The sequence below is a fragment of the Monodelphis domestica genome, chromosome 2 (genome assembly GCF_027887165.1).
Source record: "Monodelphis domestica isolate mMonDom1 chromosome 2, mMonDom1.pri, whole genome shotgun sequence".
Lineage (NCBI taxonomy): Eukaryota > Metazoa > Chordata > Mammalia > Didelphimorphia > Didelphidae > Monodelphis > Monodelphis domestica.
The window spans coordinates 419,470,108-419,492,615 of record NC_077228.1 but is presented as its reverse complement, the minus strand read 5'-3'; the positions used below and the strand labels follow the sequence as shown (position 1 = coordinate 419,492,615).

Sequence of the window (22,508 nt, the reverse complement as noted above, 5' to 3'; positions counted from 1 at the left end):
TCTTCTCTCTCTCTCTCCTTCCCTGTTTGTAATTAAACTCCATAAAAGGTTGACTGCTGACTTGAGTTTTCATTTAGGAATTACATAGCTGAATTCCTTGGCGACCTTAAATTAATATATATATATCAGTCTTTTAAAAAGTGATTTCATTGTCACATAACTATATTATTATCTAATCCAGAAATGTCAAATGCATGGTTTGTCTGTGGCCCAAAACTCCAGATTGTACCCCAAACAGGATTAAAATATAAATGGGTAATATTTTATAAAATAAATTAAAATGCATCAAAACATAACTAACATTACATTTTAAATCTACATTAGTAAGTGGCCTACAAGGATCCTTATATATGGATTAGTGGCTCTGAATTCTATTTGAGTGTGATTCCACCGGTATATCTTATCTTTCCACCTTCATATCTTTCCACCTTCTCCACAAAAATAGCTGGGTCAAAAGTTTACCTAAACTCTAGATAAGTCACATTTGTAGCATTTTCTATCTACTAGTTAAGTAAACATGTCAAAAAAGCTCATTGTTTAGCATGACTTGTTCTTTAGGAAGTCATGGTGGCACTTTTTGCTCCTTACTTTCTTTTCTAGATGTTCACTAACCATTCATTCGTTTAATATTAAAATACTTTAGAATTTTATGAAAAATTTAAACCAAGCTCATTACCTTATAGTTTGTAGATGCTAATAACTGTCTTGAAAAATAAACAAACAAATAAACAAGGGGCAGCTAGCCTAGAGTCAGGAGGTTCTAGGTTCACATCTGGCCTTAGACACTTCCTAGCTGTGTGATCCTGGGCAAGTCATTTAACACAGTATATTGATTCTAAGGTGACCTAAGTATTGACCTAAGGAAGGTAAGGGTTTAAACAAACAAACAAAAAACCTCATGATATTTTCTAGGATACAGTAAATATTTAAAAAATGCTTGCTGTCTGATGTTCCAAAATTGTGGTACTACTGCTATTCTCCATGATCTTTTTTTTTTTAAGCCCTTACCTTCTGTATGTTGTATTGATTCCAAGGCAGAAGAGTGGTAAGGACGAGGCAATGGGGGTTAAGTGACTTGCCCATGGTCACACAGCTAGTAAGTGTCTGAGGCCAGATGTGAACCCAAGACCTCCCATCTCTGGATCTGACTCTCAGTCCACTGAGCTACCCAGCTGCCAGCTCCATAATCATTCAAAGAACAATCAATATCAATGCTTTCACAACCACATATGAAAGTTCTCTGGGATACAATTAATTTGGGCCAGGTGACTTGGCCAGGTGACTTGAACTCATCAAGCCTAATGAGATATTAATGACCTGAAACTTGCATTCCAATATCCTATTTGCCATTTTTCTTTGGTCTTTTTCCAGTCAAAAATAATTTTCCTGTTAGAAGAAAATAGTAAGAGTTGAACAGCTCTATTTTCTGTCTATCAATAGTTATTCAAGCACATATATACTTCTGTCAGTGGGAAGTCAATCTAACTGTATATCATAGTCTTATGTAGCAAACTATAATAGTAACAAATATTATGTCACGTTTTTATACCGCTTTGAAGATTAGCAAGCATGTTCCATTCAACACCTTTATGAGGCCAAAATCAAAAAGTACTTCTAACTTCATTTTACAAAAACATTAAGGCTTAGATAGACTAAGCATTTTGCCTGTGGTCACAGCTAGTAAGTCTGAGCCAAGACTTTAACAACAACTAATTGTAAGGATAGGGAATTATATTTGTTGTATTCAACCTCAATCTTATTCCATTTAAAGCAACAGTTATATTCTGTGCTGATAGATAATATAACTGATAGCAGGAAATATCTAATAGGAGAAAGAGCTCTCAGATTCTGAATGATTTTTAGGATTTTAGGGATTTACATATCAAAGATCAATAATGAACTAGGTGCAGAAATGAATAGGAGGAAGAAAATGAGCTACATTTTTAATAGACCCTGAAGTTTCTTAATAAAACAAAATCCTATCTTTTAAAACTCCACTACTCTTATCCTCCTTTCCCCTCGATGGTATACAACTGCAATGGAATAAAGGTATTAAAATATTGCTACTATAATTTTCCCCCCACATCTCTTCTAACAAATGGTTTTGGGACCGCATACATGCTGAAGCAATCTTCCATATGCAGAAAGTGAAGCAAGACTCCATTACTACTCCTCATCATATAGTTAGTTGCTAGGTCTTTCTTTATCAAGACAAGAAATTCTACTGAAAAATAAATAGTAGAAGACAGAATAAAAGTCTACAAAGAGATGAAGATACTTATATTGGATGCAATAGCAGGAAGAATTTAACATCTCTCCTTTACATAAAGAAGAAAACATTCTTTCAATATTAGAAAGACATATGATTTCCTCAGTATTGGGAATCTCCTTGGCCACAGCAGACCCTTTTGAGTAAAAACTCTCTGAGATTTTCTGTGGCCAAAATAACAATTATTAATATCAGTCAGTCATTAAGTCAATGAGAACTACTGGGGATACAAAAAGAGGCAAAAGATAGTTCCTGCTATTAAGCTTAAAGTCTAATGGGGAGAAAACATGTAGATAATAATGTACAAACAAGCTACATATGAGATAAATTGGAATAATCATCAGAAAGAAGTACTACTACCAGTAAGGAGGATCAGGAAAGGCTTTATATAGAATGTGGGAATTTAACTGGGACTATAGAAGAGCTATTACAAAGGCTAAGTAGAGATGACATGGCAATAGAGAGGATATAGGGGATATGTGAGAGTGGGGAGCTAAGAATGACACCTAAGTTGTGATTCTGGGTGCATGGGAGGATGCTGGTATTTTAGGAATAATAGGGAGGATAGGAAGATGGTGGAGTTTAGGAGTTGAAATGATCAGATTGATTATAATAGAATATAATCATGCCATAAGAAATAATGAATAAGATGATCATTAAAACAAACAAACAAAAAAAACCCTGGAAAGACTTATACAAAGTAATGCAAAATGAAGTAAGCAGAACCAGGTCACATAGCTAGGAAGTGTCTGAGGCTAATTCTGAACCCGGGACTTGTGGTCTCTAGGTGGGGCTTTTAGTCTACTGGGTCACCTACCTATCCTCCACTTTCTTAAAATTTTTTTTCTTGTTTCTTTCCACAAAAATATTAATATGGGAAAATGTTTTATGTGATTGCAAATCTAAAATCTTTATCAGACAGTTTACCACCTTAGGGTAGGGGGGGAGAATTTGAGATTCAAAATTTAAAAAGTTAAAACTTGATTTTATATGTCACTGGGTAAAAAATACAATAAAAAAGTAAAAAAAATAATAATTAAAATATCATCTAATAAAAAAAAAATAAAGTATCCAGGGTCTGACCATGTCATTTTTTCTACAACACAACTCGAGTGGTTCTCTATTCTATCTATGATGACATATAAAAACTTGTCTGACTTTTAAAGTTCTTCAATTACCTAGTTTCTACCTGGTTTCAATCTATCTTTTTAGTCTCACTAAATATTCCTTTTAACATTCTATCAGTTAATCACTGTGAAAATTAAATTTAACTCTACCCTTATTATAACAATGAAGGTACTTAGTTCTTCCCTGATTGTGAAGATTTAAATTGTAACTCATGTCTATTTTTAGATTTTAATCCCCATAAGTGTAAACACCCTACTTAAAAGTAAAGTATGGAGACATGTGCCTATTTTTAGATTCAATCACAAAAAGTACAAACACGGTACTTAAAAGTTAAGTATGAAGATTTGCCCATTTAGATCTAATCACCAAAAGTGCAACTATCCCATTTAATCATGAAGTGGGAGGTCTGGGACCCATGTTTACAATAGTGGGCAATGAATCAGAATTGACTAATTGCCTTCTAGGCAGTCCTAGAGCAGAGTGTCAGCTGTGATTGGTAGATGTGGAATTAGGAGAATTGATGCAAGAGAAAATGCCTTTAAAAGAGAGAGTGCTACACAGAGTGGGGTTTTCTTGGAGCAGAGTTCAACTTGGACTTCCACTTCTGCTGTAATTCAATTCTTCATGCTTTCGAATTGAGGCTGGTGAAGAAGGGTAGAAGGATTTGCTGCCTGGACTAATACGTGGTGAGTGAAAGCTGACCTTTAACTGCTAGACTTTTCTAAATAGACTTCCCTAGGTCTTGGGCTACAAGGGCTGAGGCCTATCTGGTTGAGGACTAAACTCCCCTGCCTAGTTTTTGAGCCAGAGGCTGGAGTAAATGACTTAGTGCTCAGGCTAGATATCTTACCTTATCCTCTCTCTGATTTCTGGCTTCACTCTTTCTACATTTTGTAAATAAATTGTAAATAAAATCTCTTTGGAATTAATTAAATTCCTAGTGACTATACTCTTAAATAATCAAGTCCAATCCTTTAAAAAATAACCCCCTTCCCCCCCTTACATCATATTAGCCTTCTCTCATTTCTCTTATGGCAGTTCAATTGTTTTCTCTACCTTTTAGGCTGCTGTTCCCTTGTCCCATATCTGCCTCAGAATCTTTTACTTCCTTTAGAATGCAACTCAAGCATCACCTTCTACACAAAGAGTTTGAAGAGCTAAACATCTCCCCTCTCCAACTATCTTTCATTTATTTATTATATCATTATATAGATACATGTTGTTTTCTCCAATAGAATGTAAGTATCCTGAAAGCAAGAACTGTTAATTTTTCTGTCTTTGTTTCCAAAGTACCTACACAGCGATTAACACAAAGCTGGCTCTTAATAAATGCTTGCTGAACTGATTGTAGACTATTTCTTTTCTCTCAGGTTATCAATCTGATTGTATTTAGTCACAGCCTCTATTATACTTTGTGGTGGTGTTGGTGTTGTTACTGGCATAGTTCCTTGTATCCCTGTTTTTTTCTCCCAAGATTCATGACTTCTACAATCCATACTTCGTTGTTGTGCCTTCCAGCCCTGATAAAGGATGCAAAACTAGGTTGGGCACTCAATAAACTTTAAACAAAACAGAACCTAAATAATATGAATTTTGTTCAATCATTTTTTCTTAGAACAAATCAATACACACCATTACTTTCTTCATCCATTCCAACAGGTCCTGCTTGTGGAGTTTCCCCATTTTTAAGACAGTTATGGATATAGGTTGCCTTCCATCTGGCATATTTTCTGTGTTTCATGTTCTGAAAAAAGGTAATTTAATATTTGGGGGTTACCACTATATTTATCTTAATAATACTAGTTATACAAAGAAGGAAATTGATTTGCTTTGCTGAAAATGTATAATTTCCCAATCAAAATATCACTGAATTCAATATAAGTTTCATAAATAGAAAAGCATGGTTTTGAGTTGAAAGATGACAAACTTTTTTTCAGATTAAGTCATTCTTCTACCTGACTAAGGAATATATATGACAATTCTGAAGCTTGCATATCATCCTCAATCAATATCTTGCCTGCTCTGACAGTTTCTTTCCTATTCCAGGAACATTTACATATTCAGTCAGGTATAAGTGATGTTCCCAGCAGAGGAGGGTGAAAATTACATTAAAGGAATAAAGAGGTCACACAATTTAAGCAGAATTAATGGATTTAAATACTATTTTATTAAAAACTATTCCCATTCCCAATACAGACCAAAACCCAGCTCTTTCTAAATCTCTTTAGATAACAAATGTTTCAAGGGACTAAGTATTGGACATATTTTCGAGCAGAACTGTAAACTCTACCACTAAGTAGTTGTATAGTATTGAGCAAGTAATTTTACTTCTCTGAGGATTCAATTTTCTCATTTTTGTAAAATGAAAGTTTCACTGTGGCTTCACAAAGATTTAACTTTGTGAAGAAAGAAACACATCTGTCTCTAATTACATGAGGACTAAAAGCTCTTTCAGAACATGTGATGAGCTAGTTTTCATTTCAAATTTTCAGATAAATTTAAGCACTAAGTCTTGATTTGTTTCAAGTAAGACCCAAGGAATCTTAAAATAGCAATTTATATTAAGAACATAAGATCTTTTATTCACTGGCCATTTTTCTCTTTATCTTAAGAGAAAGGATGTGATTATATAAAGTCCTATGCAAGGGTCAGTATGCTTAGACATTATGAAAAACAGTAGGGAAAAACAAAAATAATTCCTTTACCACTTGGGAAAGCATAATCAAAGCATACTGACCCAGGTACACAACCTTATATGAGACAGTATTCTTTTATAGGTATTACTTCGTGACTTGGCATTTTAACACACCTTACTCTCATTATTCATCAAAATACTGTGATCAAACTCATAAAATTCATATTCAGTTTTTTCTTTTTTGTTTCTCTTGTTCTGGGGAAGGAAGGAAGGAAGGAAGGAAGGAAGGAAGGAAGAAGGAAGGAAGGAAGGAAGGAAGGAAGGAAGGAAGGAAGGAAGGAAGGAAGGAAGGAAGGAAGGAAGGAAGGAAGGAAGGAAGGAAGGAAGGAAGGAAGGAAGGAAGGAAGGAAGGAAGCAAGGAAGGAAGGAAGGAAGGAAGCAAGGAAGGAAGCAAGGAAGCAAGGAAGCAAGGAAGGAAAGAGACAGAAAGAAAAAAGAAAGAATAAAAAACAAACAAACCAAAAAAAAATCTTCTCAGACTCCTTACAGATATGTGCTTACCCAGGAGAGTGAAGAAACTTCCAAATGGTAAAGAATTAAAATTTGAAAATATTAATAGAGTAAACTCATTTCTATTCAATAGAATGTTTGCTAGCTGTTCATAAATTGTTGAATGTCAACATATTTAGCTAGGTCTTTTGTTTCTAAAATTACCACTTTTCATTCAATTCAACAACTGACTGCAACAAATATTTACTTAATTCCTACTCTATGCAAGGCTTTGTGCCAGAAATGGAAAATACAAAACAGAAATGAAATAATTGCCCTGAAGGGCAATATATTCTACTGGTGAAGGTAGTAGGGAAAATAAGCATCATCTTTATAATAAATGCTACATACTAAAAAAAATAATGAAAGAGTGAGTACTAACAACTGGAGGAGTGAGGAAAGACTACAGAGATAAGGCACCACTTTAACAGTCTTGAAAGAAGTCAAGGATTCTCTAAAACAGAGCTGAGCAGAATATATTCTAGGCATGGGAGAGAACAGTGTATACAAATCCACATAGATAGAAAAGAGTCAGGAAGTATAGTTCAGTCTGGTTAAGTCACAGAATATATAAAAGGAAATTGGAAAGATAGGTAAAAGTCTTTTATTTTGTGAGCAGTGGAATCACTTTACTTTTCTGAGCAGGAGAATGGGACATGGCCAATTCTAGGCTGTAGAACAACTGAGTATTTGCATGTGGAATGGAGAGGAGGCAGAGCAGAAAAAAAACTATTAGAAGGTTATGCTAATAGTCATGAGAAGTGAGAAACTTAAGTGAGAAACTTAAACTAGCATGGCAACTGTGGGAGTAGGGAGAACAGGACATAGGAGATATTGTGGAGAGAAACTAGATAAGACTTTGGGTTAAAGTGTGTGATGGAGAAGGAAGAGTCACAGACAATTAAGATTACAAACCTAGGTGACTTGGAGTATAATAAGCCCCTCAAAATAAATAGAGAAATTTAGATAAGAGTAAAGTATGGGGAGATATTTGGTTGTTTTACATATTTTGAGTTTATAATTTCTATCATGAAAATCATCTAAGATGAAAGGTACAGGAGGCAGTTGATATGAGTCTAGAATTCAGTAAATACTCAAAGATTTTCTATATCTATATAGATGATGTATACACACATAGATGTGTGGATGTATATAACCCACACATGTCTATATATAGATAGATTTCTCTCTTTTCATGTATGTATGTATGTATGTATGTATGTATGTATGTATGTATGCACATCTGGGAGTTACCGAGAGTGGGAACAGATGAAGTCACCAAGGGAGATGATAAAGAGAGAAAAAGTCAAAGGTAAAAGTTTTATTTTGCTATCTAAATTGAAAATTTCAATTAAGAAAAGAGACAGAAAGGTAAGAATGAGGAAAAGTCATAATCTTCAAATACTGTTTTTTAATGTTTGAACATTGAATTTGAATTTGTCTTAAAAGTACATAACATTTAAAGTTGTAATTATTAATAAACTTTATTTCATATGGAAAATAGTTTATAAGCATTATACATTTCAAACTTCAGAGAGAGAAAATAGAACTGCTCCTTCTTTACTTTTTACACAAAAGAGTATCATTTGGAAAAGAAAATAAGCAGGACAGGCTCTTTTGGAATTTTGACTCGATTACAACCTTATTTATTTTGAGCCTATTATTCTAGATACCATAGGGGACATAATAATAGTAAACATAAAACATGGTTCAAGTACTCAAACAGCTTACAGTCTTGTGGTCACAAAATTTAAAACACATATATTTTAATTTCTGCCCATTACTTAACTAATAAAGAAAATAATTTAAATCCATGATACATTGGAAATGTTGGATTTAGACTTAAGAGGACTGAATTTAGACACTATAATAACCTTGGGCAAGTCACTTAACCTCTCTGGTCCTCAAGATTCTGTGTCTATAATGTAACGATGAAGATAAAAGCTTTAAATTGGTTCAACTAATAAATGCAAAAGGAGTCCAAAAAGATATCACTGTTGCTGGGGGAAGTGGAAGAAGAGAAAACTTCAGGAATAGAGGAGATAATGATCATAATCTTCAAGTATATAAATATTACCTTATGGTACACAGGGAGGGGTTAGACATATTCTGCTTGTCCTTAGAGGAGTAATGAGTGGAAACTGGAGGTAATTTTTTTAGTCAGAGATGATGAAATATTTCCTTACAAAAGTAGAATGACCTAACATCTTTGAGGAAGATGAAGTTCTCCAATACTAGAGGCTATATAATCCTTGTTTGGAATGAGAAGGAATATTTTTGCACAAGCATAGTTTGAAAATATATGATCTCTAAAAGGGTCATAAATTACACATGCTAATTCACTTAGATCATGGATTAATAGCCACATATTGAGAAAGGTCCTTTTAATTAGGTAACAGAAAAAACAACTTTTCTCGATTCTCTAGAATTTAGGGGATAATGGGATATAACAAACAGTTCTCAGTTCTGCCATCTTCAAAGAATTATCAAGGCATCTTCCATAAAGAAGGATAAAAGATGAGTAAAAAAAATGTTAGGTTTAGCAGAGGTAAGATTAGAAGCATTAAACAAATATCTATTCAATGATTACTGAACAACAGATCTTATGATGAGAAACAGGAAACAATCCTAGAGATCATCTAGATTGGCAGTTCTCAAGGTTTTTGATATTAGATCCCTTCACCTCATCTCTTAAAAATTAATGAGAGCTTTGATTTTGGTGGGGGACATATTTAATGAAATCTACCATATTAGAAATTAAAAATCTTACTATTAATATTAAAACAGATTTGGCCTCAAAGATTCCCCCCCAAACCATCTTGGGGATTCCTTGAACATATTTTGTGAATTGTTACTCTTGTCTAGTCCCTTAATTTTTAGGCCCAGAGATATTAAATAACATAGCCAAAGTAACATAGAGTATTACTACCAGGGAGAGGCTTTAAATCTCAATCCTTTAATTCCAGATTTAGAAATCATTTTATTTTAGTAAGCCAAGACATCTTATACTATTCCTCAACCTGGTAGTCACTGCTATCCACAATGTGCATGCATCTAGCTTTCCAACTTTAATTCCCAAGCCAGACTAGACTAATTGGAATTTGTTAAATACTACATCTTCCTATTTCTATGTCTGTTTTTATTTCTTCTAATACTTTAATGTCTTTTTTTCCAACTCCATCCACTGAAATCATAACCTAACATATCTTTTAAAACCAAATGCAAATGTCATACATTTCATGAAATATTCTTCCCCTTGTCGACTTCTCTAAAGGACACTTACTAAAGTCTGTCCTTTAAATGTAGCTACAAGGCAGATATAGTATATCATCTCCTCTGCTTGAGGATAGGAATTATGTTATTCATTCTTGCATTTTTCAGAGTACTTAGAATGGTGCTTCAGACATAGTGGGCACTCTAGATGTTTGTTGAATGAATAGACAATTTCTGGATAGGCATAAAATTAAAGACGAGGAATTTTAAACAGATAAAACAATTTCTTAAGAACTAAACAATTAAACTAATCATTATTGAGAAAATATACCATTTTTTTTCTCTTAAAGTATCCAAAAGTAGAAAAGAGTTTCATATTTGGGAAAATCTTATCTCTGAGTTGATGAGGAAGAACAAATATAACGATTTTTCAAAGTTCCTTCTAATTTTATGATTCTGTGCTGCCCCCTTTAGGGAAGAATTTATAAATAAAATAATTTTGGTTACTCTATAAAAAATATGCATTTAAAATATAAGATATTCTAACACTAAATTTGCTATAATTTTATTAAATATGAATAAGCTTTCTTAAAACGAAATCAACTAAAATATCAATGGCTTTCTTTAAATTTTAAAATTATATTCCTATTATTATCCAGATTAATTCTAATTCCTGGCATAAATCTAGTGCTTTGCTTTCTAATTCTATCTTTAAAGTAAAAAAATGTATATTACAAGAAAAAAGTGGTAAGTGGAAAATTTCAAGACACCAATATTTTTGATACCCTTACCTTACATTGGATGATCTGACATCCTTTCTGGAAAACAGGAACTACAAAAATTGCTTCAATTTTTACTCCTGGCCTCTTATGTTTTCACAGAAATGATTATTGGATAACTGAAAATAACTGACATTTGTTACTGCAAAGCATGAACAGTAAGAGTCAGCAGTTAACACTAAGAAGCTAGAGGCCATACTCCGCCACACCCACCTTTGAAAAAAATGTTTTGCTCCTCTCCTCATTAAGTAAAGAATTCTTTACAAACCAGCAAGCAATAAGTCAGTGAACAAGATTTCCTGTGAAAGAATATGGGTCATTAACAAACCTGGGAAGCAGTATAGTATAGTGCAAAGAGAACTAGGCTTGAAGCCAGGAGATTTAAGTCTTAAGTTTCTGCTCTATCATTATTAAATCAACTATGACTTAGAGCAAATAACTGAATACCCTGGCTGCTTCAGTGTTGCTATGTATAAATTGGAATAATAATATGTGAATTATTTATACCATAGGAATAGTGGGCTGAAAAAATATTATAAAGTGACAAAATCTTTTAAAAAATGAGTCATCAAATCAATCAAAAAAATTCTTTTTCTATGTCCCAAGTTCTGTTCTAAGAAAAAAAAAAGATAAACCTCAAACAGTCCCGTACCCTCAAGTTTACATTCTAATTTACAATACCATAGAAATGAAGTATTATTATATTGAAGGTTCTGAAACTGAAAGCTGGTTCATGATGAAGCTCTATTCAAACAATCTTTACTTTTTGCAAAAGAACATAAAGTTTTAAAGAGGAATGCAATCATACAATTCTCATAGGTGGATACTTCTTTACCAATGCAATCTTAAATCAATGATGAGGGCTTTTCCCTAATAAAAGAATGGATATGGAAAATTCCTTTTGGTAGTCAATGTAACTCATTCCTCAAAAATTAAAAAAGAAAAAGTCTAAAATTGAGGTACTATTGGGACAATATTTGATAAATTTTAAGAAATAAAAATCAATCAGCAAGTTTTAAAATGAAATGCCAAAAGGTCAATACAATAATATAACTTTTCTTTTTAAAAAAACTAATTTCTAATTTATCAACATTTCAATAAATTATTTAGGTTACTGATAACAGTCAAAATTTATTTTGCAGTTCATGTCTCCCTACCTAAAGAGAACTCTATTTTAACATAGCTTGTTTTTGGAGTAAATGACCAAAGAATAGCCTAAGATTAGCCAGCAAATTCACTTCAGATTTCTTGGCTTCGTATTTTTAAAAAAATGTTTCTATTGAAGGGATAGGGTAGCAAATGTCTATATTTCTTACAGATTTACTAGAATACAATCAAGAATTATTCAGAAAAACAAATACAACTGGGCCAAGAAAGATGCTGAAACTGGAGACAGATCATCCAGTTCCTATATACCTTGAACTTCCTGAATAACAGGATTCTGAAAAAGTCTGGACACAATATATGAAGCAATAATAATTATTAGAAACAAGGGGAAAAGTGAAGCTAGGAAAAATCCAAAATCATCTTCTAAAGTAAACTCCAAAAGGGAAAAGTCCTAGATAACACGTAGTCAAAAACCCAAGTACCCAAGTCAAAGAAAAAAATAACAAGCATTCTGAAAAAAAAAAGCAGTTCCAAGACCAAGAAATGACACTCAGGATTACACAAAATTTGGCAGCTTTTATTATAAAAGAGAGGAGATATTAGAAGACAATATTGCAAAAGATATATTGCCTTAGGATCTAGAATAAAGGATACCTAATCCTATGGTAAAAATAGATTTTTCTTAAAAGGCAGAAACTTTAAAAGCAAACATGAAGAATCTAAAGAAACCTAGAAAGTTATATTTATTTGATCTCTGATGATACTGAGTTAATATTTTAAAAGGAAAGAAGAAACAAGTGTTCCTTCAGATCTTTAGAGCTTTCAAAAAATACTGATGAAGGTAAGAAAAACAGGGGCTGGGGATGGATTGATTCTATTCTGAGAGTTTGAAGTGGGGAAAGGGAAGTAGGAGTAAAGGAGATATAATAGTGTAGAAAAAAATGAGGCTAGAAGTTGTTTCCCATAATTGATACACTTGAGAAAAATATAAAAACATGGAAGGATGGAAAATAGGCATCAAAAAAGCTCACTATTATCTGAAATCAACAAGAGAGATTTGAATACACATACATACACTTAATCAGCTTGGTTTAGAGATACATCAAAACTTGAAAGGGAAACAAGTAAATTAGCTGAAGAGGAAGGAAAATAGTTGGGATGGAACATTATGTATTTTCAAAAAGTTAAGAGTAAGAAATTGAGATTCAGTTTCATACAGAATCTTCTATGTTCTGTTAAGATACATAGAAATGTGTTATTTTAGTTTTTAAATATAAAAAAAGGAAATATTTGAAAAGAAGTCAACCTAAGAATTCTCTAAAAAGATAAGTATCTTTCAGATTTTTATATTGGACATAAATGAGTTTACAATATACTGCAATGACTGAATGGAGAGAAATTGTGATTTAAGAAAACTGAATTGTCTTAAGTATATGTTATTTTGGTGAGGCTATACACAGAATTTCACAACTGATCGCAAGCACTTTATTAATAAAGAGGTATGGAACCATTAGGTGTTCTGAGAAGCCCTAAAAGTCTTCTTAAAATTAGAGGGTATTTTTTTAATCAAAAAACTTTTAGATTAGTGCTAATGCTTAAAATAGGAGGTAGAAAGTTAGAGAACATTAAAAGACTGCATAGTCTTCTAAAAAAGAACTCTGAATAATAAGATGACTATCTGAGCAGTGATCTATAAAAATGCAGAAGAATTATGAAAGAAGTTCTGTTTATACCAGCCTTTACCATGTTTAGAAAGAATAGTGAAAAGCTAAAATTTCTGATATTAGTTGAGGAGGAGTCAAAATGGAGGCTTAAAAGTAAAAAAAAAAAAAGAGAGAAGAGGCTGAAGACAACTGGGAAAAGAACTTAAAAAAAGCAAAATAAATCATGTGGAAACAGAAAAATAGCGTCTTGAAAGCCAAAATTAATCAGCTTGAAAATGCAGCAAAAGAGATGAAAGATGACCTTGAAAGAAAATCAGACCAGAAGGAGAAGGATGACCAAATAGTCAAGGATGAAATTCAGTGTTTAAAAACTAGAATCCAACAACTAGAAGCAAGTGACTTCACATGGCAGCAGGAAACTATAAAACAAAATCAAAAGAATGAAAAAATTGAAGAAAATATGAAATACCTCATCCACAAAATGGAAGATCTAGAAAACAGGCCCATGAGAGACAACTTAAGAATCATTGGACTACTGGAAGATCATGACAAAAGGAAATGCCTGGATATCATTGTATGGGAAATTATCCAAGAAAACTGCTCTGACATTCTTGAGCAAGAGGGAAAAGTGGAGATTGAAAGAATCCACAGATCACCTCCTGTATTTAACTCTGAATTGACAACACCCAAGCCAAATTCAAGAACTACCAAATGTAAAAATTAAAATTAATTTGAAATAGCAAAAATATTGTATTTTAGGAGATTTATTGATGATCATTAGAAATAAAGGAATACAAGGAATACAAAATAAAAATCACGTGCCCATGGCTGATCAGTGTGGTAGAGTCATGCATGCGAGGGACATAAGCTGGAGATTAATCATCTGTCAGTCAAATGAAGATTCCATTTTGGAATGTGACTGGGAAACGCTTGGAGGCAAGAGTCAATGGCTGGACTGGATTTGAGGTTTTTTTTGGCTTTCTGCTTAATCTGAAGGAGGAAGACGCCATTCTTCAAGCCATTCTCCAATTGATAAATGGGCAAGGGACATGGATAGGCAGTTCTCAGATAAAGAAATCAAAACTATTAATAAGCACATGACGAAGTGTTCTAAATCTCTTATAATCAGAGAGATGCAAATAAAAACAACTCTGAGGTACCACCTCACACCTAGCAGATTGGCTAACATAACAGCAAAGGAAAGTAATGAATGCTGGAGGGGATGTGGCAAAGTAGGGACATTAATTCATTGCTGGTGGAGTTGTGAACTGATCCAACCATTCTGGAGGGCAATTTGGAACTATGCCCAAAGGACGACAAAAGAATATCTACCCTTTGATCCAGCCATAGCACTGCTGGGTCTGTACCCCAAAGAGATAATGGACAAAAAGACTTGAACAAAAATATTCATAGCTGCGCTCTTTGTGGTGGCCAAAAACTGGAAAACGAGGGGATGCCCATCAATTGGGGAATGGCTGAGCAAATTGTGGTATATGTTGGTGATGGAATACTGTTGCGCTCAAAGGAATAATGAAAGGAGGAATTCCATGTGAACTGGAATGGCCTCCAGAAATCAATGCAGAGTGAAAGGATCAGAACCAGGAGTACATTATTCACAGAGATTAATACACTGTGGCACAATAGAAGGTAAAGGACTTCCCTATTAGTAGCTATGCAGTAATCCAGAAGAATTTGGAGGGATTTATGAGAAAGAACACTATCCACATTCAGAGGAAAACTGTGGGAATAGAAACACAGAAGAAAAACAATTGCTTGATCACAAGGGTTGATGGGGATATGATTGGGGATGTAGACTCTAAACGATGGCCCTAGGGTAAACATCAACAACATGGAAATAGGTTTTGATCAAGGACACATGTAAAACCCAGTAGAATTGCGTGTTGGCTATGGGAAGAGGTTGGGAGGAGGGGAGGGAAAGAATGTGATTCCTGTAACCAAGAAAAAATGTTCTAACTTGGCTAATTAAATTTTCAAAAAAAAAGGCTAAAAATTTCTGAAATATCAACCAACAAATTTGTGAGCACTTATGTGTTCATCTTTGAGCTAGGTGCTTATGAAAACATAGAAGCAGCATAAAGTGCTATATCTCTGACTTCAAGGAATTAATGATATCATTAAACATCCTGTAATAATCTAGATCTCCAAATATAAGCAATGAAAAGAAACTTGTAAGCCTCCATAGAGATCTACTATTTGATTTTATGGCTAAGCCGCCTACTATATAGGAATTTTAAAAAAATTGGTATTTAGACAATCTTGAAAAAGGAAATACATATTTGGGGTATGGGAAAGCATTAAGTAAAGACATGTTGATTGGAAGGAACACAGCAAAGCCCCTAACAGAAATATAAAGCAGATTTTTATGGAGGAATTCAGAAAAAATAAAGCTGGATAAATAAGGCATATTAAGATAAAGGTGATGGCAGTCCTAAGGATAGAAAAGCAGTGATAAAACAAATATTTTAAAAGAAACAAAAAGTTTTGGTGACAGGCTGCGCAAAACGGCCAAAACAATGAGAAATGTCAAAGATTTTTGAAGTTTCTATTGTGTCAGACTGGAAGAATGCCTGTAAAACTGATAGGTCTAGAAAAATTGGAAAGGGACAGCAGCACATGGTATATTCACAAGACTGACCATGTACCAGGGCATAAAACCATGGCAAATAAATGCAAAAAACCAGAAATAATAAATGCAACCTTTTCAGATCATAATGCAATAAGAATAATAATTAGCAAGGGTACATGGAGAGGCAAACCAAATTAAATAATATGAATCTCCAAGATCAATTAAAGAATAAACACAGAGCTAAGGCTGAAATAAAGCCAAAGAAGGAAATATTTTCAAAAATGAGGTCATACAGGTGAAAACTATGGATGTTAAATGTTGCATATGCTATTAAATGAAGTCACTATGTGTGTGGGTGTTGTTTAAACCTTTTTTTCCCTATGGTGCAAAGGAAGGCTCACTGGGTAGGGAAGAAGTAGTTTTTGAGTGGAAATGGAACAGGGAACAGTTATATAAAGTGATAAATAATTCCAATAGTGGGAATAAGTGGATCTTCTGAAATTAAGTTCTTTGGTGGAAAAGTAAAAAGGAAAAGAGGATAGAGGTTTAGGAAACTAGACTATGACAGAAATGAATCTAGCACCTTTGCATTTTCATGTTATTATTAGCTCTATGTCTGAAAGGTGGATCAAAGTGCATATAATATTAAGGAAAACTTATGCTGCTCATAAATAGTAAAAAAAGCATCTTTATATTTCTTGACTTTTGTTGTTGCTATTAAAATGTTTTTCTGTACAGATAGATTCCTAAATAATTCTGTATAGCTGATGATTTTAACTGACTACCGTATAATTGAGCTATCATATTATATAAAGTACTATGATAAAGCTAAACCATAAATTTTAGGTAATGACTACAGTAAAAGAAAAAATGCAATTATAAAAACATAGTTTTACATTTATAGTAAAAATGCTAAACTTTAGAATGTGTGATGATAAATGTGAAACAGCTAAAATGATTTTTTTTTCTGAGATTTTTAATACTATTTTAATGTTATTCTTATACATAAAAAAGGAACATGAATAGCACAAATAACTTTTTAAAAGAAGTTTCAGCCCTAAGAAACTAAGACATATAGAGCTATGGTATAGCCAGGATGCAAAAAAATGAACAGAACATTATGCTGGCACTCTCTCTCAATGACCCAATATGGAACATCACAACTGGTCTGGAACTATAAATATAATAGAGAATGGAAAATCTCCATACCTGAAATCCCTTTTCCAAGGTTTCTGACTCCTGCTTCTACCCCTCCTAGGGGTTTCAAAGTACTGGATGGGACTGAATTAGAAATGGGAAGGGAGAAGAGGAATGAGTCAATCTAGACTTTTCAATGCTCTGAAGTGATTAGATATTTATCCATGGATTTCAAAGCATTTATTCTTTTGATTGGGGAAGAGGCAGATACCAGTTGATGCTTAATTATCTGTTTTGTGTATGTATATATATTTATATATGTACACATAAGCTATAAAAATAAAGAGTAGATTTCTATGTTAATATTAATCTAGCTCTAGGCTTGTTTGATTTGATAGAAAGTAAATCATAGAATCCTCTTAGAAGGGATAGTGGAGATAATTTAATCCAACTCACTAATATGAAGAAACTGAATCTCAGAGAGGTTATATAACTTGCCTAAGATCACATGGCTAGTTAACTGCAGAGTGTGGACAAGACTCAGTTGTTCGACTTCCAGTCCTGTGCTCTTTCCATTACACCACACTTAGTTACTACAGCTATTTCAAGCCCATTTTATTATTTTTGACAACCTAGATATATCATTAATATCTATGCTATTTCTACAAACTATATATGAATAAACGAATAAGGCATTTATTTAGCCATTATGGGAAAAGTGCTATGCTAAGCACTGTAGTGTATATGTGTTTGTGTTACACACACACATATTTCTAAAGTCCAGACCAGTAGTTAAATCAATGTCAATAAACTTTTGATCATACATGGTAATTCCATTCCTTGATAAAAAATATGTTATCCATAACTTACAAGTCACAGAATTTTCTGGGGTACTCTGTTGCCTGTGGCTGAGCCCTCTACGCACTACTTAAAATTGTCTCTCAGAATTTTGAGACTGAGAATGTAAAAAAGTCTTGAAAATGAAGGAATATCCACCAAAAGACAACAAAATGTAAACAAAAGGAAAAAAAAAGCATCCTAATTTGTCTGAAGAACAACTTTATACTATGTGGGCAGTAACATCAGTGTTTCCAGTTAACCTGCTGAATGCTTCAGCTGTATAAATAAGGCAATAAATTAAGTCAGCCTATGTTCCAATTCTGTTCATTAAGTTATGTATAAACAAGGCTATTGGCTTGCACTATCAGTTAAAAATGAATGGGTGAAAATGGATGAGGAAGTTAGAAAAAATATTTCAAATATCAAGTTATTATTTTGGGTATTTCTAAAATGAATTCAGTGGGAACATGTTTTAATTATTATAATGATTAACACCTTTAAAGAGTGTTTTAAGTAGAAGAGTTAATATATTTTAGGGACAGGGTTTTGCTGTGGGAGTAGATACCTGAGTTCTAGTACTAATAGCATGACCTTAGGGAGATTACTTTGCTTCTTGTGGTTTCAATATCCTCATCAGTTCTATAAAAAGGCTTTGCAAGTCTAGAAGATGTTGTCTAGTTCTATGATGCTATACTCATAAATATCTACTTACAAGATGACCATGTACCCAACTACATATTTCCCCAGAATCACAAAAGCTCAATTAAAAGACAACTCAAGAGACCACTGATTATAACCCATAATTGAAAAAGAAACCTCTCTACAACATATTCAGTCCATAGATGGATGGCTACAGAGAGCCCTCCTTAACATTCCACTGATGATTTTGAGACCAAGTCACTTCTTTTCCTTCATTGCTGTAGGTGCTTCCTTGAACACTTGACTTGTTTAGTTCCAAAGCCAGTCTTCTTTTTTACCTTTCCAATAGCACTGTGGAGTGCAGGGTGTGTCTATTCATGGTAACAAGTTGAACAGTACAAAAGTGGATGTGAAAGAGGAAAAAAAAAAGGATAGGGAAGCTTCAAGGTAGCCTTTATTTCTACTCAATCCCTGTTCATATCTTGGCAGAGACCCCAGCTCATTGCTTCTTCTCTTCAACTATTTGTAAAGCCTCTATACTTTGCCTCACTCTAGCATCAAAACCCTAATGCCTATAATTAAATATCCAGGATATCTTTCTTCCTCAACATGTAAAGTTATTTGGAAAAGTGTCTAGGTTAGCCTGTGAAAGACAGATTAATTTTTATACACATAAAGATCCACCAATATTATTCATTTTACCCTATGAGTAGGAAGTTGAAGAAAAGAAAGTGTGGTACTTGGGATAAGCAAATCACTAATTGCTTAAAATTCCTTAAGTTTCACCTCAATTGTTATTTTTATCTTTTCTGCTTCTATGTTATTGCATGAGAACTTCAAAAAAGTCATTTGTTCAAATTTGAGATAAAAGAATAGATGGAAAACAGTGAAAACAAATTCTCTTCCAAAGTAGTTAAGTGAAAGAGCAAGTTTTTGTTTTTGTTTTTACCAGATGGTAACAATGAAAAAAAGAATAGAAGGATCAATCCCAGGGACTCTTAAAAGATAAACAATAGATTTGGAGTGAGTGGGCCCAGAATAAAAAAATGTTACTGAGGCATGGATAAGTAAGAGACCTCAGCCTCCCTTCTTTCTAGCCTTGAAACTAGCTTTACCACTATTCTTTCCTTTGACAAAGTCACAGAAAATCCTGGCTCCTGTAGATTGGAATTATGTGGGATGGATGAGGAGAAGGAATTCCTGGCACCTTGCTAAACCTGGGGAAGTATTTTAGTATCCCAAAGTTAAGTTCTCTGGTCAGCTATTCATAGGATGGTATAGTAAGCTAAACACTTAAGTATGATATTGTTTCTTTGACTGAGGGAAATGACAAAAACATATTCCAGGCAACTGATTTACAAATGAGCTCTTAGAACACGACCTATTCAAAAGTTGGAGACTGTCCATTGACTGATAACTGTGTGTGTATCTTTCTTTGGATTCTTTTCTTCTCACTCCACGGTGAATAGGAAAACACGTACTTAACTGCTATCAGGGAAATAAAATATACACAAAAAAGATTTAAATAATACATTGTGATAGAAATGAAAATTAAGAGTAATGTTCTTTAAGAAAGAATTTCCTAGTTGTGTGACCCAGGGCAAGTCACCTAATTCCCACTGCCTAACCCTTACCACTCTTAAGCCTTGGAACCAATACAGCGCATTTATTCCGAGATGGAAATTAAGGGTTAAAAAAATAAGTCTTTTCCTCCAGAAAACATACCATTCAAGAACATGACAATTATTTACTGCTTTGTAGTAAGAGGTATTTACAGTAACTGTCAATTATATAATTGTTTAACTATTCAACACAATGATATATTAAACTATGAATAAAGTACAATATGAAAAAACTAAATAAGAAAAAAGATACAACTGATAAAAAAAACTTTTGACACAGTTTTTAAAAAGCATTAAAAAACAAGTGTACACTCACTTCATCAGTGAGTTCTCCAAATACTGTTAAGACGTCAATCAGAAGGCTTGCAGTATAGAAGGACTTGATCATGTTTCTGCAAGAGAAAAACATTTATTCCGTTTTTAGCAGGATATACGAAATGCAGAGTTAGAAACGTCTATAAGGAAAGCAAAAATTCCAAAAACATAAAAATTAATGCAAAATTAAACATAATTATGTTTTAAGAGTAAAGAGAGAATCCATTTGGGTAATATGCAGTAACCTTTTATAATCCAGGGCTCCAAGAACAAGAGCAAAACGAACTTTTAGGTAACCTTGTTATAACAAACATTTTATTATATTTGTAGAATGCAACCTGTGACAAAAAACTATCTCAGAAAAAAAAACACTCAAAATTTGAAATACTTCTTTGAGGAAATTTTCTAATGCAATTCATCAACAACTTGCTTTTGCTTATAAAAGCAAACAAGAGGAAAAGGCCAGAGCTTTGTTATTAGTTTGTCAGTTTTGTCCCAAAAGAATTATCATTGGGAGCAGTTAGGTGGCTCTGTGGATTGAGAACCAGGCGGTCCTGGGTTCGCTCAGACAGTTCCTAGCTGTGTGACCATGGGCAAGTCACTTAACCCCCACTGTCTAGCTCTTACTGCTCTTTTGTCTTGGAACCAATACTTGGTGTTGATTCTAAGATGGAAGATAAGGGTTAAAAAAAAATTACCATGTGTCAATTTTTTTTTAGATAATGATTTTGTTGGTTTAGCAGATACGAAGTGGGAACTGCTGTCAGGAAGACCTGAATTCAAATCCTGCCTCAGATACTTGCTAGTTGTGTGACCTCAGGCAAGCCATTTAACCTCTGTCTCAGTTACCTCATCTGTGAAACAGGAATATAAGAGCAGCAGAGCATGGTGCAAATCACAAAGCACTACATAAGTGCTATTATTTTAGGATTCATGTGTACATTTTTGTACAAGACATTTATAAATCATAAAAATTAGAAAAAATGCTAGTTGGGAACTAAAAGTACAATTAAATGAGAGAAACTATTCATTATCTTTTGATATATGTGTCTTTAAGAGTAAAAATTAAAGTTATTAAAAAGTATAAACCTAGTAAAACAATGTTTTCTTTCTTTTTTCCTTACTTGTGAAATCTCCCAGCACGATCTTCATTGTCTGCATATAGGAACATTTTCAAAGCATAACTCTCCACATGAGCACAACCGACTATTTCTTGAGTAATAGCTTCATTATCTCCCAATTGTTTTTTAAGCTGAAATAAAAAAATACTGCTTTTTGGGGGGTTCCTTAACATGACTGCATTACTGATTAAGATATAAAAATAAAACTGGAAAGAAAATACTTGACTTTTTAATACTTAAAAGCTACTTTAAAACATTGGTTCAAGCAATACATTAAGCAATATCTAAAATGGATATTATTTTCCCCAAAATAAAAATTAATTAAAAAATTTTAACTTTACATAAAACTCCTTTAATTTTGTTGATAAATGGAGATCACTATGATATAGAAGTCTTTTCATTAAATGTTACTAGTGTTATTAAATTAAAAACTTTCTTTAATTACCCCCCAAAGCCCTAAGTAAATAAAAGGCATTTTTAATTTATGCAATATACACATCATGTCATTGTACTTGTATGAATCTATGCACTTTACCCATGTAAAGTACTTTGTACTTTTTTTTATAAAAACGTCAACAATTTAATGAAAAATCATCTACTACCTTTTTATTTTTAAAAAGTCTAAGGATTAAAAAATATAAATGATCTGAGCACAGTACTTGAATTCAAAGGACTCTTAAAAAAAATGTTAAGAGCATAAGAAACTTCAGGTTTCCTAATAAAGTCAGCAAAGCAAATGATGAAGTTACAGTTAAACAGGTGGATTTACAGCTCCTGAATGGACTCACTGTCTGGATTTAAGGAAATCTTGGTTTTTTTGGTAGAACAGAAACAGAAAAAAAACACAAGACATTAGCTTACAGTTTCTATACTGCCAAAAGATTTTTCAAGGAAGCTCTGAAT

At 33.2% G+C, this 22,508-nt stretch overlaps 1 protein-coding gene across 2 annotated transcripts in view; it reads right to left on the bottom strand.

Moving 5' to 3' along the window:
- VTA1 (vesicle trafficking 1) overlaps window positions 1-22,508 on the bottom strand; it is a 106,162-nt gene that overhangs the window by 33,403 nt on the left and 50,251 nt on the right. For both annotated transcript variants that reach the window (XM_001370368.4, XM_007484638.3), the window contains exons 3-5: window positions 21,609-21,736; window positions 20,486-20,561; window positions 5,030-5,141 (exon numbers count right to left, since the gene is read on the bottom strand). In XM_001370368.4, the coding sequence (XP_001370405.1) occupies window positions 5,030-5,141; window positions 20,486-20,561; window positions 21,609-21,736 (316 nt within the window). The remainder of the gene's footprint in view (window positions 1-5,029; window positions 5,142-20,485; window positions 20,562-21,608; window positions 21,737-22,508) is intronic.